The sequence below is a fragment of the Trichosurus vulpecula genome, chromosome 1, assembly GCF_011100635.1.
Source record: "Trichosurus vulpecula isolate mTriVul1 chromosome 1, mTriVul1.pri, whole genome shotgun sequence".
In the NCBI taxonomy this organism is placed as follows: Eukaryota; Metazoa; Chordata; class Mammalia; order Diprotodontia; family Phalangeridae; genus Trichosurus; species Trichosurus vulpecula.
Window position 1 is genome coordinate 447,005,359 of NC_050573.1, and position 14,843 is coordinate 447,020,201.

A 14,843-nucleotide genomic window follows, 5' to 3' on the forward strand; every position below is an offset into this window, starting at 1 on the left:
CCCCACCCCACTCCCCTTGAGCGCACATGGTGTAGAGAATAAATGGTATTAGAAAACTTTAGGGCAATCTTTCTTCCTACTTAAATGATTATTATTTCATGGTTTCCCTGGTGGTACAGTGGATACAGCAATGGACTAAAGTATGACCTGGGCAGGTCACTTATTGTCTGCCTCAGTTTCCTTATCTGTGTTGTGAGAATAAAATGATGATACTTGTAAAGTACTCTGCAAACCTTAAAGTGCTGTCTAAAATACCAGCTACTTATTATCATCATCATCATCCTCATCGACAATAACAAACACCTAAAATTTAAAGACCTAGTTCTTAGGTGATAAAGCTGAGACATCTGTTGGAAAGTGTCTTGATCAACATAACTAATTCTCTCACATCCTTTCCATTTAAGGCTGGCTCTTTAAAAAAAATTTTAAATACATTTTTTAAAATGGCACTTGTCTTTAGTCACTTCAACACTGCCCCCCCCCTTTAAAAACAAAACTCTATATAGGGACACTAGCTGATAAGGCATACAATATTCTCTTTCAGTTGCGCCCTAATTCTCTGCAGTGAGGTATCAACCTGACAAATTCTGAGAAGGGAAGCAGGTACTAATCAGGAGCATCTAACAATGATATACACATACACACACATATTTACACATATTTTAGGGAAAGCTCTTTCAGGTGAATCTGGATTTAGAGGTGGAAGGGAACTTAAAGGTCATCTTGCTCATTTCAGACGAGGAAACTAAAGTTTATCAAGGTTAAATGACTTTCCCATAGTCAAACAGATGGTAAGCAGCAGAGCTGGGATTCTAAGACTCCAATTCCACCATTCCAGGCTGCCTTGGACAGGTGTGTCATCCTGTCCATCTGGCTTCTTGATATGATTTTTTTTTCTAAATTAAATTTTTTATTTTTAGTTTACAACACTTAGTTTTACATGTTCTTGAGTTTCAAATTTTCTTCCCTTCCCTCTCCACTCCCTTCCACTCCAAGATGGCATGCAGTCTGATATAGATTCTACATAAACCTTCACATTAAACTTATTTACACAATAGTCAAGTTGCAAAGAAGAATTGTGACCAATGGAATGAATCATGAGAGAGAAGAAACAAAACCAAAAAAAAAAAAAGAGAGAGAGAGAGAGAGAGAGAGAGAGAGAGAGAGAGAGAGAGAGAGAGAGAGCAAATAGTTTGCCTCAATCTGCATTCAGATTCCACAGTTCTTTCTCTGGATGTGGACAGCTTTTTCCATCATGAGTCCTTTGGAGCTGTCTTTGAACCTTGTATTGCTGAGGAGAGCCAGGTGTGTCAAAGTTAGTCATCACAGAATCAATGTCTGTGGTTGTGTATAATGTTCTCCTGGTTCTGCTCCTCTCACTTAGCATCAGATCATAGTCTTTCCAGATTACTGTGAAGTCCGTATCCTCCACATTTCTTATAGCATGATAGTATTCCATTACATTCCTATATCAGAACTTGTTCAGCCATTCCCCAATTGATGGGCATCCCCTTGATTTCCAATTCTTTGCTACCACAAAAAGAGCAGCTATAAATATTTTTGAACATACAGGTCCCTTTCCCACTTGTGTGATCTCCTTGGGATATAGCCCTAGGAGGAGTGGTATTGCTGGGTCAAACGGTATGCACATTTTTATAGCCCTTTGGGCATAGCTCCAAATTGCTCTCCAAAATGGCGGATCTGTTCACAATTCCACCAACAATGTATTAATATTCCAATTTTCCCCACATCTTCTCCAGCATTTATCATTTTCCTGTTTTGTTATTTTAGCCAATCTGACAGGAGAGATGTGGTACCTAAGAGTTGGTTTGATTTGCATTTCTCTAATCAATAGTGATTTAGAGCATTTTTTTATATGCCTATAGATATCTTTAATTTCTTCCTCTTAAAACTGCCTGTTCATATTCTTTAACCATTTCTCAATTGGGGAATGACTTTTATTCCTATAAATTTGGCTCAGTTCCCTGTATATTTTAGGTATGAGGCCTTTATCAGAGACACTGGTTGTAAAGATCTCCCAATTTTCTGCTTCCCTCCTAATCTTTGTTGCATTGGCTTTGTTTATACAAAAACTTTTCAGTTTAGCATAATCAAAATTATCTATTTTGCATTTCATAATGCTCTGTCTCTTGTTGGGTCATGAATTCTTCCCTTTCCCATAAATCTGACAGATAAACTATGCCTTGCTCTCCCAAATTGCTTATAGTATCAGCCTTTATTCCTAAATTATGCACCAATTTTGACTTTATTTTGGTATATGGTGTAAGATAGGGGTCTATGCCCAGTTCCTGCCATGCTATTTTCCAATTTTCCAAGCAGTTTTTGTGAAATAGTGAATTCTTAACCCATAAGCCGGATTCTTTGGGTTTATCAAAGAGTAGATTGCTATAGTTTGCGACTTTTGTGTCTTGTGTACCTAACCTATTCCACTAATCTACCACTCTGTTTTTTAGCCAGTACCAGGTAGTTTCGAGGACTGCTGCTTTATAGTACATTTTGATATCTGGTATAACTAGGCCGCCTTCCCTAGCATTTCTTTTCAGTAATTCCCTTGATATTCTGGACTTTTTGTTCTTCCAGATGAATTTTGTTATTATTTTACCCAGCTATGTAAAATAATTTTTTGGTAGTTAAATTGGTATGGCACTGAATAAATAAATTTAGGTAAAATTGTCATTTTTATTATATTAGCTTGGCCTAAACACAATAAACTGATGTTATTCCATTTAACTAGATCTGACTTTATTTGTGTGAGAAGGGTTTTTTAATTGTGTTCATATAAGCCCTGGGTTTGTCTTGGCAGGTAGACTCCCAAACATTTTATAGTGTCTACAGTAGCTTTAAATGCAATCTCTCTATCTATCTTTTGCTGTTGGGCTTTGTTAGTAATATATAGGAATGCTGAGGATTTATGTGGGTTTATTTTATATCCTGCAACTTTGCTGAAGTTATTATTTCAATCTCTAGGATTCTCTAAGTAAATCATCATATCATCTGCAAAAAGTGATAATTTCGTTTCTTCTTTGCCTACTCTAATTCCTTCAATTTCTTTTTCTTCTCTAAATGCTAAAGCTAAAACTTCTAGTACCAAGTTGAATAACAGGGGTGATAATGGACATTCTTGTTTCACCCTGGATCTTACTGGGAATGCATCTAGCTTATCCCCATTACATATAATGCTTGCTGATGGTTAATTTGATTTTTTTTTAACTAAACAAAGTATTTTAAAAAAAAAAATAGTTGAGAGGGTCTTAAAGATTAAGGATATTTTGTGCAGGTTATTTTCCTTGACTTTTGATTTTATTTGCTTGTGTTGTCTCCCAAATAACTACAGATATATATGTTCCATTTTTCAAGTGCTCTTCATTTGCTGTTAATTAGGAAAAGTCAAGTGCAACATGGGTCTAGACAGACACCAGCAAATCAAAATGGCTTCAAGACCTCTATAGGTAGGTGCTATTTATGAACTACAGACTTTGAGATACGAAGGCTTAGAACGCACACCAAAAAAAATGGACAGGATCTGAACCACAGATGGGAAGTTTGATACTGTGTTTCTTTACTTTAGCAACTCCCTCATAATACAGTCTTGTCAGCAAATACCAGAAGTGAAATACCAGAGGGGCCACATTCTAAGTGGAGACAAGCTGCTAAAAGCAAAGCACTTTAAATAAATAAATTCGCGTCTTGCTTTGTTGGCTTTTTTTCCTTTTAGAAAGCAGAGGAAGCAACAAGAAGAATGGCTATTCTGGACTTTATTCTAAGAAGGAAGAGCTCGGAAACGTACAAGTGAAAGGAACTTCTCGAAAAACTTATTATATAAAATAAAATACATTTATTAAGCCAAATACTGTGCTAAGCATTTTACATACATCATCTCATTTGATCCTTACAACTATCCTAGGAAGTATGTGCTATTATTTAATTCTTCAGGAAACTAAGACTGAGAGAGGTTAAATGACTTTCCTGCCTCCAGGCCCAGCACTCTATATACCTTGGAATTTATAACAATGAAGGAAGGGAAGGTCTAGTCAGGGAGGCACCTTTGACTTTAGAAAAGCAGAATTTGAGGAGTTCAGAGAAAAGCTAGGTCTTTTAGCCAGAGGCTCTCAAAGGGATACAGGAGGTTCTAAAACACAAAATTCAGATGTGATATGAAATGATCCTGAAGTAGGAAAAAAGGGTAACTATCTAAGAAAATCATGATAGTTCCTTATGAGATCAAATTTTGAAAGGAGGAGATGTATGAAAGACAGAGGGAGGGGCATGGATCCAAAGTCAAATATAAGATGTTGGCCTGGACTGGGGAGAATAATATTGGGAAAGCTAAGGGCAAGAATGAACTGAGGTTTACAAAATATGCCAAGAATAAAAGGAGGAGTGGGCCCTAAAAAAAAGTTATGTTTGGAGCACCAAGAACAAGGAAGGGATAGGTTTTCCTGGGTGAGCATAGATAGCATAATGACGACAGAGAAAAGACCTAATTTTCTGTTTCATTTTCCTTGACAGAAAGAAAGAGAACTTCACTTCCTGAATAGGAAATGGTAGGACAAATATGGTTTTAAAGGAATGGAAGCCCAAGGCAGGTGAAAAATGTAAGAAGAAAGTACTTGTCTTTGACTCAGATCCATGATTTCATTGATGCTGGGTGAGGAAAAAAACCAGTGAGGAAATTCCCTATACCAATACAGATCAGCAACTCTCCTGCAAGTTATACTCTTTCAGAAGAGGTTTTTAACCTGGAATCCATAAATTGTCTTAAAAAATATATTTTGATAGCTGTTTCAATAAGATTGTTTTCCTTTATCCTCCTAAGAATTTTATGAACTTAAAAGCATTGTCCTGAAAAGGAATCCAGGGGTCCACAACAAACAAAAGGTGAAGCCAGAAGAAGCCTTATCTTTTTTTTTTTGAATTTTATCATTTTCATTTAATATTTTCGTTTTCAACACTGATTTCCACAAGATTTAGAGTTACAAATTTTCTCCCCATTTCTACCCTCCCCCTCCCATTTCAAGATGGCATATATTCTGATTGCCTCATTCCCCAGTCAGCCCTCCCTTCTGTCACCCCATTCCCCTCCTTTATCCCCTTTCCCCTTACTTTCTTGTAGGGTAGGATAGATTTCTATGCCCCATTTTCCATATATCTTGTTTCGCAGATGCATGTAAAAACAACTTTTTTTTTGAGCATCTGCTTTTAAAACTTTGAGTTCCAAATTCTCTCCCCTCTTCCCTTCCCACCCACCCTCCCTAGGAAGACAAGCAATTCAACACAGGTCACAAATGTATCATTACGTAAAACACTTCCACAATACTCACATTGTGAAAGGCTAACTATATTTCCTTCCATCCTATCCTGTCTCCCTTTATTCAATTTTCTCCCTTGACCTTGTCCCTTTTCAAAAGTGTTTGCTTTTGATTACCTCCTCCCCCTATCTACCCTCCCTTCTATCAGCCCCCCTCTCTTATCCCCTTCCCCCAACTTTCCTGTGGAGTAAGATACCCAATTGAGTATGTTATTCCCTCCTCAAGTTGAATCCACTGAGAGCAAGATTCATTCATTCCCCCTCACCTGCCCCGCTTCCCTTACAACAGAACTGCTTTTTCTTGCCACTTTTATGTGAGATAATTTACCCCATTCTATCTCTCCCTTTCTCCCTCTCTCAATATATTCCTCTCTCACCCTTTAGTTGTTTTTTTTTTTAAATATCATCCCTTCATATTCAACTCACTCTATGCTCTCTGTCTATATATATCTATATTCCCTTCAACTACTCTAATACTGAGATAGGTCTCATGAATTACACACATCATCTTTCCATGTAGGAACGTAAACAGAACAGTTCAACTTTAGTTAAGTCCCTTATGAATTCTCTTTCTTGTTTACCTTTTCATGCTCAGACGAAGCCTTATCTTAGAAAGCTGACTGGAGCAGGGACAGACTAAGTGATTACTCAGTACACCAGCATGAGTCAGAGGCAGAGCTTGAAACCAGGTTTTCCTGACACAGAGGTCAGGTCTCCATGCACTGTTTCCTCTCTAAAAGAGTAACTAAAATTCTTTGAATGAGCTTAGGTTTCATGAATAATGGATATTATATTTGCTTGCCTTCTCAATGAGCGGGAGAGAGAGAGAATTCGGAACTCAAAATAAATGCTTAAAAATTTTTTTTGATTTTAAAAAATTTCAAAAGTGAGTTTAAGTTTCTAGACCTAAATGAATCCCTTGACTATTAAAAGAACTTGCAAGAAGAAAGGAAGAAACAAGCATTTTTCAAAGAAAGAAAGAAAGAGGCATTTATTAGGTTCCCACTACGTCCTAGGTGGTGTCCTAAGCACTTTACAAATATTATTTCATTTGCTCCAGTAGAGGTGATTACAGAAACACTATCTTTGAGGAATCATGAAGAATAAGAAAGTGTTACAAGAGTAGAGATGGCCCAGTTTTAAGAATGGGGAAAAGGTGGACTTTGGAATCTGATTTTGAGTCCTGGAAAAATAATAGATTGTTAAACTCATAGAAGAGGATGCAGGGAGCAACAGAAACCAGGAGGGCTTCAGGAAAAACAAATAGTTTCCTTTTCAGATAAGATCTCTGGATTGTGATTGGAGGGAATGCCTTAGTCATGGTGATTTCAATAAGATTTCTGTTGAACTTGATTTCAACAAGGTATCTGACAAGGTCAAATGATACTAATGGAGCCACTTTTATGACAGCAAAATTCTCTTAAACACATAAAGAATACAGGTAACACTTTTCTCGCCTTTTAATTCCCTTAGGCCTAAATTGATTCACTTTTCAAGCATAATGAACTGAAGTTAATTCATTTTTGCATTTAAAAAAAGTTGAGAATCCATGTTATTGAAAGGATTGAGAATATAAAAGACTTCAGTAGTATCATGCAGGAGATAAGATCATAATTTTTAAAAACAGCATATTGTATACCTCCTCTACTTTTGACATAAGGTATGAAATAAAAGTTATTAACTATTCTTACCGTTGTTCTTTTAGATGCAATACAGGGTTCACTTATCTGAAAGGAAAAGAGCAAAAATAATTTTCTAAAATAATGGGAAGATATTCTCTATAATATTTATTCAGGGCTTAACTTCCAATCTAGTTCAGTGGTGTCAAATTCAAGTAGAAATGGATCCCCATAGCTGCATACAGACTTAAACACAACTTAACATTATCTATGATATATTGTATTTTTATTTATTTTGTTAATTATTTCCCAATTACACTTTAATTTGGTTGCCTATGAACTAGGAGGGGTGAATTAGGCTTGAGTTTGATACCTCTGATCCAGTTCATGGATTCTCTAACTACTATAAATTTTAAAAGGCATTTATTAGGTATTTATTATAGGCTAATTCCTGGGGACACAAACACAAAAGCAAAGATAGTCCCTGTCCACAGAGAGCTTACCTTCTAATGGGAAGAAACTCAAACAGGGGAATGCAACCCAGGCTCTTTTGTCCTGGAAAGTTACAGATAGAGTGAGTAGGGCCATGGGGAAGTAGACTGATACACTCCATTCAGGAACAAGAACAGAGTGGATCTGATCATGGTTTCATAACTGGAAAAAGAGTAGTGGTCAGTAGCAGTGAGGCTGTGGAGGAGATGGTCTGAGACAAGCGAATGAAGTAAAAAGTATGATGGCTGGAGTTTTTCTAAAATTTTGGTCAAGGAGAGGCAGTCACCCATTAGGATAGCAGGGACCCAGGGCAGAAGTTTCTGTTAGACTGTATATTGCTTGAGCATAGGGCCTATGTCCTGAGAGAAAATTTGGAACTCAAAATTTCTGAAAAACGAATGTTAAAAATTGACTTTACAATTTAATTGGGGGAAAATAAAATATTATTTTTAAAAAATTAAAAATGTATCTTCCTGTCTCTTCAACTCCTAAGGGATTGCTCTGTACACAGTAAAATATATTTATTAAAATGTTTGCTGGAAATTTGAATAAATGAACCAAGTACCTTTTTTTACCTTTTGGCATTTCATAACTGCTGAAGAGAAAGCTGGTAGGGGCAGTAAGAGGAAGTTCCCACTATGTTGTTTGTCCTCTGAACCATTGTGTCTGTCTGATGTTTAAAGTGAAAATGACAGAATCTATTGATACTTAGCTGAGACTGCTAACCAAATTGACTATATGCCCTCTGAGGTTCTTTCCTGCCATAAATCTATGATCCTATGATCTTCTTTTTGATTTATAAAAATCAAGTAAATTCTTAGGAAGACACTGACACTCAATTTCTATCCTAAGATTTGAAAACACAACTTTCTGGCTACATTAGGAAAATATTTACTTTGAATAATTTAGCTCAGTTGGGAAATTGGGGATACTGACAGGAAGAGCTGAACTGAGGTTTTTTGGGGATTAACTACAGACTTCAACATTCAATGCTATTGTTGGCTTCCATCACTTTGAATAATTAGGAGTTCGTCTAAATTGTACAAGGAGTCAACAGAAAAAAAAATCCTCAGATCACTCCTTATACACACGAACACAAACGTCAGGGTGAGGCTAATTCTAAGGCTGCTTAGTACAGTGGATCCCACGCTTCACCAGTAGTCCTGAAACATGGATTACAGTTCCGGTTCTACTACCTGTGTGACTTTGGGCAAGATCCTTCTCTTTGTGTTTCCACTTCCCTACTAATAAAATGAAGATTTTATCTTATCAGCAGATACCTTTGATAAAACAGATTTTATCTTCCAGCTCGGTGAGTCAATATAAAGAATAAAGGTAACGACACTTTTTTTGGGAGAAAGCACAAAGTGAGTTCAAGCCCTGCCAGGACCTAGGAGCCTAAGCCTTGAATTCTGTACTGATAACTTAAGCAGAAGACTTAGAAAAGAAAATGTATTCTGTGGTTCCTCATGTTAGACACAGTGATTATTTTCAAATTATTCAAAAATTTTTTTTAGATCAAGTTGCAAAGCAAACTAAGATATCTATGCTAGTTTAAGTTAGTGATTACATCATAGGTATCAATTTTCACTTGATCAGGTGTAGTGTAGGTCTAGCCACACTATACTGCATGCAGTTTTATAAAGTTGTCCATGACATCTTAGTGTGGTAGAAACAGAATCCATGCTTTGGTGGCTGATTGAAATGAAGATAAATACTGACTCTTTCGTTGGCACAGGAAATTCCACTAAACACATTTCCTTAGAGTAAGAAAGAAAAACACCAACTGGTTTCAGTTTAAAATGGAGTTTATAAAAGTATAATCCTTAATATTTTTACTATGGTTCATTTAAAGTAATTTCAACAAAGAATTTTGCTAAATGTTAATTTTCTGTTTTCAAAAAAAGGCCTTCCAGAGTGCCCTAGCAGATATTTTCTCAATGTCTTGATATATGGAAGCAGCTAGTTGAGTAATTTAAAAAAAACACATTTCTAAGAAATTTTAGATGCATCAGCTCCAGTATTATTTCAGTAAATACACTGTTTCATGGAATCTTAGTTATCCAACAACTTAGCAAACTATAGCAGCACATCTATGTACTTTGATTTAACTCCATGAACAGAAAAAAAGATGTCTTAATATGAATTATTTAGCAGTATTCTTAAGAATTTGATGTTAGTAATTCACAAATAAGATCATAGGTTTATAGATTTAAACCTGGAAGGAATCTCAAAGGTCATATAATCCATTTAGTTAGCAACCTCAAATTCCCCTCAAATATCAACAAATATAATGATTTAGAAGACAATATATTAAGAACCGCTGCCCACTTTCACAGTGGTTCAATGTTCAAATGCAAGAATGGAATAAAAAGGAATGCCATGACATATCAATAGAAGGATTTCTACACTCTAGAACACAAAAATGTCTTTCTCTACATTAACGGATTTATTCCTTCTGCCTGCCCTGTAGGACAATAAGGAACTAAGAAGTAGATATCTTGGCATGGGAATATTTACTGATAACTGAAACACAAAAGGCAACAAATAAAGGATTAATATGATCAGGTTCATCACGTAACAGCTTTATTACTTACCCTCTGCTGCTCCATATACTCTCTGTGTCTCCTCGCCGCTTCATGCCTCCATAATTTTAGACAAACTATAGCACCAATGAGATAAACGATCATCGTGACGAACAAAAATATCATCGCCGCTATCTGTCCTCCTTCTACGCGGCAAAACGATGCATTTATTGGTGTGTTAAATAAAGGGTAATAGCAGAGTCCACCCCGGTTGGTGTCGTTGACATAGACTATGGCTGCAGACATATACAAAATGAAGAGGGCGACGTTAATTCCAAACTCAGTTAAGGGCCACCAGCTAGAGTCCAAAAGGATGGTTCGATAGTACATGGACATGCCGAGAACTAGAACAATGACGGTTGTGATCCAAGCTAGCCCAGCAACAACAAGTACAAAGGGGGTTTTGGGGCCACTGTAGTAGTATCCTCCATACATGCTGCCCAGGCTACTGCCATACGGCTGTGAATATCCAAAGAGGTTATACCACTCATTATCTTTATGTATATAGGCTGTGACGCAGGCAAAGACACCCGCCCCTAAAAGCAGCTCCACAACACCGAGGATTCTCAGCAGTCCTGCCCATGACTTCATGTAGGAGTATCTCTGGTTGTACTCTTCCACCTTCTCGCTGTAAGTCAGGGCTGTTTGCGTGTGTCGTCCTAGGGATCCATATGAATCCTGAGGGAGAAACGCTTCGGTCTCTTTCCGTAAACTGTAAGTCCCACTGGACTCTTTGTACGTATCTTTATGGTCACTGGGGTAATTTGATCTTCCTGGTGAGGCTGGTGGGGAACACTCAACACCATCGGAAATATACCGAATGTCAGATGCAGGCCTGTCCCATTCTGAATCATTCCTTTTCCCTTTGAAGAAGTTCTTCCAAGAGTCTGGAACAAACCTCCTTACGGGTTTGATATCTGGAGCTAGAACTGGTTCTTCCGGGTCACTTGAATTAAAAGCTGGGCCAAATGGTGGCTGTAAGGGGAGAGGTGGAGGCGGCAAAGGATCTGCACTCACAGCTAATTCACTGTCTCTAAGACTCTCAAGTGTCCTCATTGTACCATCTTGATATGCTGGAGCATCATCATAAACCCTGCCTGGGTTACTAGATCTCTCAGACACCACGCCATTTGACGACATTTGTGATTCTTACTCCTATTTCAGAAAATTAAAGGTACATATTATGCATAGTTATAGTCTCCTTCAGGTTATCCCTTCCTCTTAAACAAGTAGTAGCCAAAATTCTCTTTCTGTTCATATTGTGAGGATCAAAACTGAAATGTCTCATTATCAGAATTGAATGTTTGGCAATTCTATTAAACAGAGATAGCCTGAGATGCAAATTTAATCCCCAAATTTTAAAACTAGTTCTAAGTTTCAAAATATATGTGTTCTCTGTAAAACAATTTTTAAAAAAAAATCTAGGCATTTTTGTAAGAAATGAAAATAACCTTTCTCAGATGAGCCTTAAATACTATTTGCAAAAGAATCCACAAACTCCTGTTCTCAGATGCTGAAGCAAAATATTGGGAGTATGATTATATCAGTAATTTGATGAGTCAGGAAACATTACTCTTTTCAGGTGGCTCACATTTCCTTGCAATCAAACTGGGAGGCTATTCATAGTACACGGAATCAATTTTGTCTTAATTAGGAAAGCTAATTAGGGGATCTACCTACCTTGATAAAATCACAGGTTTGGAATTAAAAAAAAAAAGCCAGCTCAGCATAACTGTTCAGTATAAAACATGAAAGATAAGGACACTTCAGATTTTCAAAACTGAATCCTTGGTGACAAATCACCTCAGAACAAAAAAGGTAACAATTAAAAAACATAAAAAAGCACACCAATCAAAATTACCCAATTTTAAAAATATAAACTTCCTCCCTGGCCTGAAGGTTAGAATAATGGGGTCGTGTTTAACTAGGAAAAGGGAACACCACCTCACAAAATGCATTATTTTCATAAGAGCTTTTGGTTGATCTTCAAGAATAGCCCTTCAGCCCTCTACCCAAGCCTGGAAAATGCAAGTCAGGAATCAACTGAAAGAATTCACAAAATCAGAATTTAAGTTCTTTGTTTGCAAGTTGCCATCAAAGTTATAAAGTGGATTTTTTTAAAGTAAATTTCTTAATTGAAATTAATCACGTGGACCCATGTTCAGGAGGAGGAAACAGTTTGCCAAAATAATACCTAGGGGAAAACAGTTCAGTTTTCCCCTCTCAAAAATCAGCAAATTATTTGTGAAGGCATAAGAGATTTGTGCCATTAGTCACTGTGCAATTCACAAAGATTACAATCAGGCTCATAGAGCTTAACAATTTTAAACTCCCAAGAAAGGCATAATGGGTCAGTGACTCAATATTTGCTGTTATGCTTTTCCTAAACCAAAGGGGTTACTACTCACTTTCACCCATGCATCTGGTTCTTTAGTAGCAGGTTGTCTTGCCAATAACATCTCACTAGAATTAATATAAAAAGTATTGGAGGTAGAAGGATCTTGAGGTATCATCTGCTTTAATCCACTCATTTTACAGAGGGGAAAAGGAGGCCCAGAGAAGAGAAGGGACCAGTTTAAGTCATTGGGATTTGGAGAAAAGTGGAAATGGCAAATTAAATGATTAATCTGGACATTTTCATTTTAATAAGTAGTGGAGATGCTAATGGATTTCTTAAATGTGTGTGTACCCCATTCATTTTCTAAGGGCTCTAAATAAGTGATACCCTGATTCCACTGAAGTTTGGTTCAGGGACTATTCTGGTGTTCCAGCTGAATGGTTTTTTATTTTGATTCAAGCTTGCAGTTCAGTGTTTTTAACAGGCTCACCACCCAAGAGAAACTGGCTTGGGTTTTTTGTTTGGTTCTCCACGTGTTCACCTTCTTCTCTGAAAGTGAAATTTGTCTATGTGTAATAGTGATGGGTAAGTGCATGATGACTTGCTAATCTCACATTAAAGGCTGCCTCCTTCCTCCAAAATAACAAAGACAGACCCACAGATTCGTTTAAATATAGCCGGATGGTTTGTTGGTCAATGGGAAATACCTCTGATTTTTCAATATCTCTATGTTCAAGGACAACATATTTTGAAGTTTCTGGCCTCAAAAGTTCAAGGTTGTAGGGCCAGCACGGACCTTCCTTAGAGGTTATCTAGTCAGGCGCTTCTGCAAGTCGGAGGACATCCTGAGACCCTTTCAGGGGGTCTGTTAAGTCAAAACTATTTTCATAATAATACTAAGCCGTTTTAATTCTTAAAACTGTAAATATCAATAAACAACAAAAGCATTTGAGGACCTGTAAAGTGGTCCCGAAACCAAAAAGTCTCAGTCACCTCTTTTTACGCATGAGGCACTCGAATCCCAGAGTGACTCGCCTAAGGTCACACAGCTCGGCAGCGGACAAGATGGGATTCGTGCCCAAGTCCTATGCCTCCCACGGGGCTCTTTCCATTACATCACGCCGACTCTATTACAAAATAGCTAAGTGACCCTGAAGGCTTAGAAATAGTAGGCTTCCTGGGCAGGTGTGTCCTAATACAGAATTTCATTTCTGCCGAACCCTCCGTCCAGCTTCCTCATGCCCAGAGGGGCAGCGGGTCTGGGGGCTGCCTTGGCTTTTAAAGCAACCCTGGGATTTTCATTAACCTGCACCTGAAAGTAACTTTTAACTATGTCGGGGCCGGGGTTCCCCACGCGGGAGACAGCGAAACTCCTGAGCGACCCTGCCCAGCTGGAGGAGGTCCGGGGGCAAACGCGGGGCTCTGCCCGTGCCCGCTCCAGGACTGGCACGCTCCGGCTCCTGCACGGCCCGCTTCAGGATGGAGCGCTTCGGCTCCTGCCTGGCTCGGCCGGCCCCCCCTCGCCTCCGGAGCAGCTCTGCTCCTTCCCTCGGGGACTCGCGGAGCCCCTCCCCTCCCCTCCCCTCCGCTAACCCGCCAATAGGCCCTTTCTCTCCAAGTTCTGCTCGAACCCCCGCCCTGGCCCCCGGTAGGCTCCCTCACTTACCGGGCAGGCTGCTTCGCGGCTCCGGGACCAGCGGGCGGCGGCAGGGGGTACAGAGCGCCAGTCCCGGTCCGGTGCCGGTCCTACACAGCGCACACACCTGGCCGCCCCACCCGCGCGTCTCTCCCGCCCCCCGGCCTCCCCCAGGGCCTCTCCGGGGTCATGTGACCCACTAGTTTCACCCTCTCCTACTAGAAACTCACCTGTGCGGGGAGGGGGGGGGGACGGGACCAGAAACCGGGAGCAAGGTTCCCGGGGCGGGGCCAGAAGGCATACGTCCTTCTCCGCCAGGCCGGAAGTGCTGCGGTGCAGGTGGGGCTTCTTGTTCGCTCTGCTCCCAGTGTTATCGGAGCAAGGCGCCTGGAGCCCACCCGGCCCCGGGGTCCAGGAAACCTAAGGGGCTGCTGGGAAGTCACTAACGCGGCCCCGGGACGCTGTCCCCTAGGTTTGCCGGGGAGCATCAAAGGGCAGAAACGCCCCCCTTCCCAACCCTCCCCCGCGGAAACCGCTCAGGGTAGTCCACAAGGCAGGGAATTTGGGGCGTCCCGCCCGGAGCCACAGGGTTCCGCTCCTTTCCCTCACATTTGTATACAGCTTTCAAAAATCGGGAAAACTTGCCAAAAACGAAATACGTGATAAGTCAGTGCCAGCGAAATCGTAAATATTGATGAAATAAAAAGCATTTAATGTTTTTGTTAAAAAATATTTGATACATTTAAGTAGATATTTGCATAATTTATCAAAAAATCATATAACATAGGTTTTCACGTTTTAAACATTTATAAAAATATGGACAGGTAAAAGAAAACAAAGAAAA

General features: G+C 39.2%; 1 protein-coding gene across 1 annotated transcript in view; it reads right to left on the reverse strand.

Moving 5' to 3' along the window:
* Positions 1-14,106, reverse strand: part of MARVELD2 (MARVEL domain containing 2) — a 28,888-nt gene extending 14,782 nt beyond the window's left edge. The window contains exons 1-3 of the mRNA XM_036741365.1: positions 14,030-14,106; positions 10,038-11,180; positions 7,021-7,056 (exon numbers count right to left, since the gene is read on the reverse strand). Of these exons, the coding sequence (XP_036597260.1) occupies positions 7,021-7,056; positions 10,038-11,165 (1,164 nt within the window). The 5' untranslated portion in view covers positions 11,166-11,180; positions 14,030-14,106. The remainder of the gene's footprint in view (positions 1-7,020; positions 7,057-10,037; positions 11,181-14,029) is intronic.
* Between the last annotated feature and the right edge of the window lie 737 nt (positions 14,107-14,843).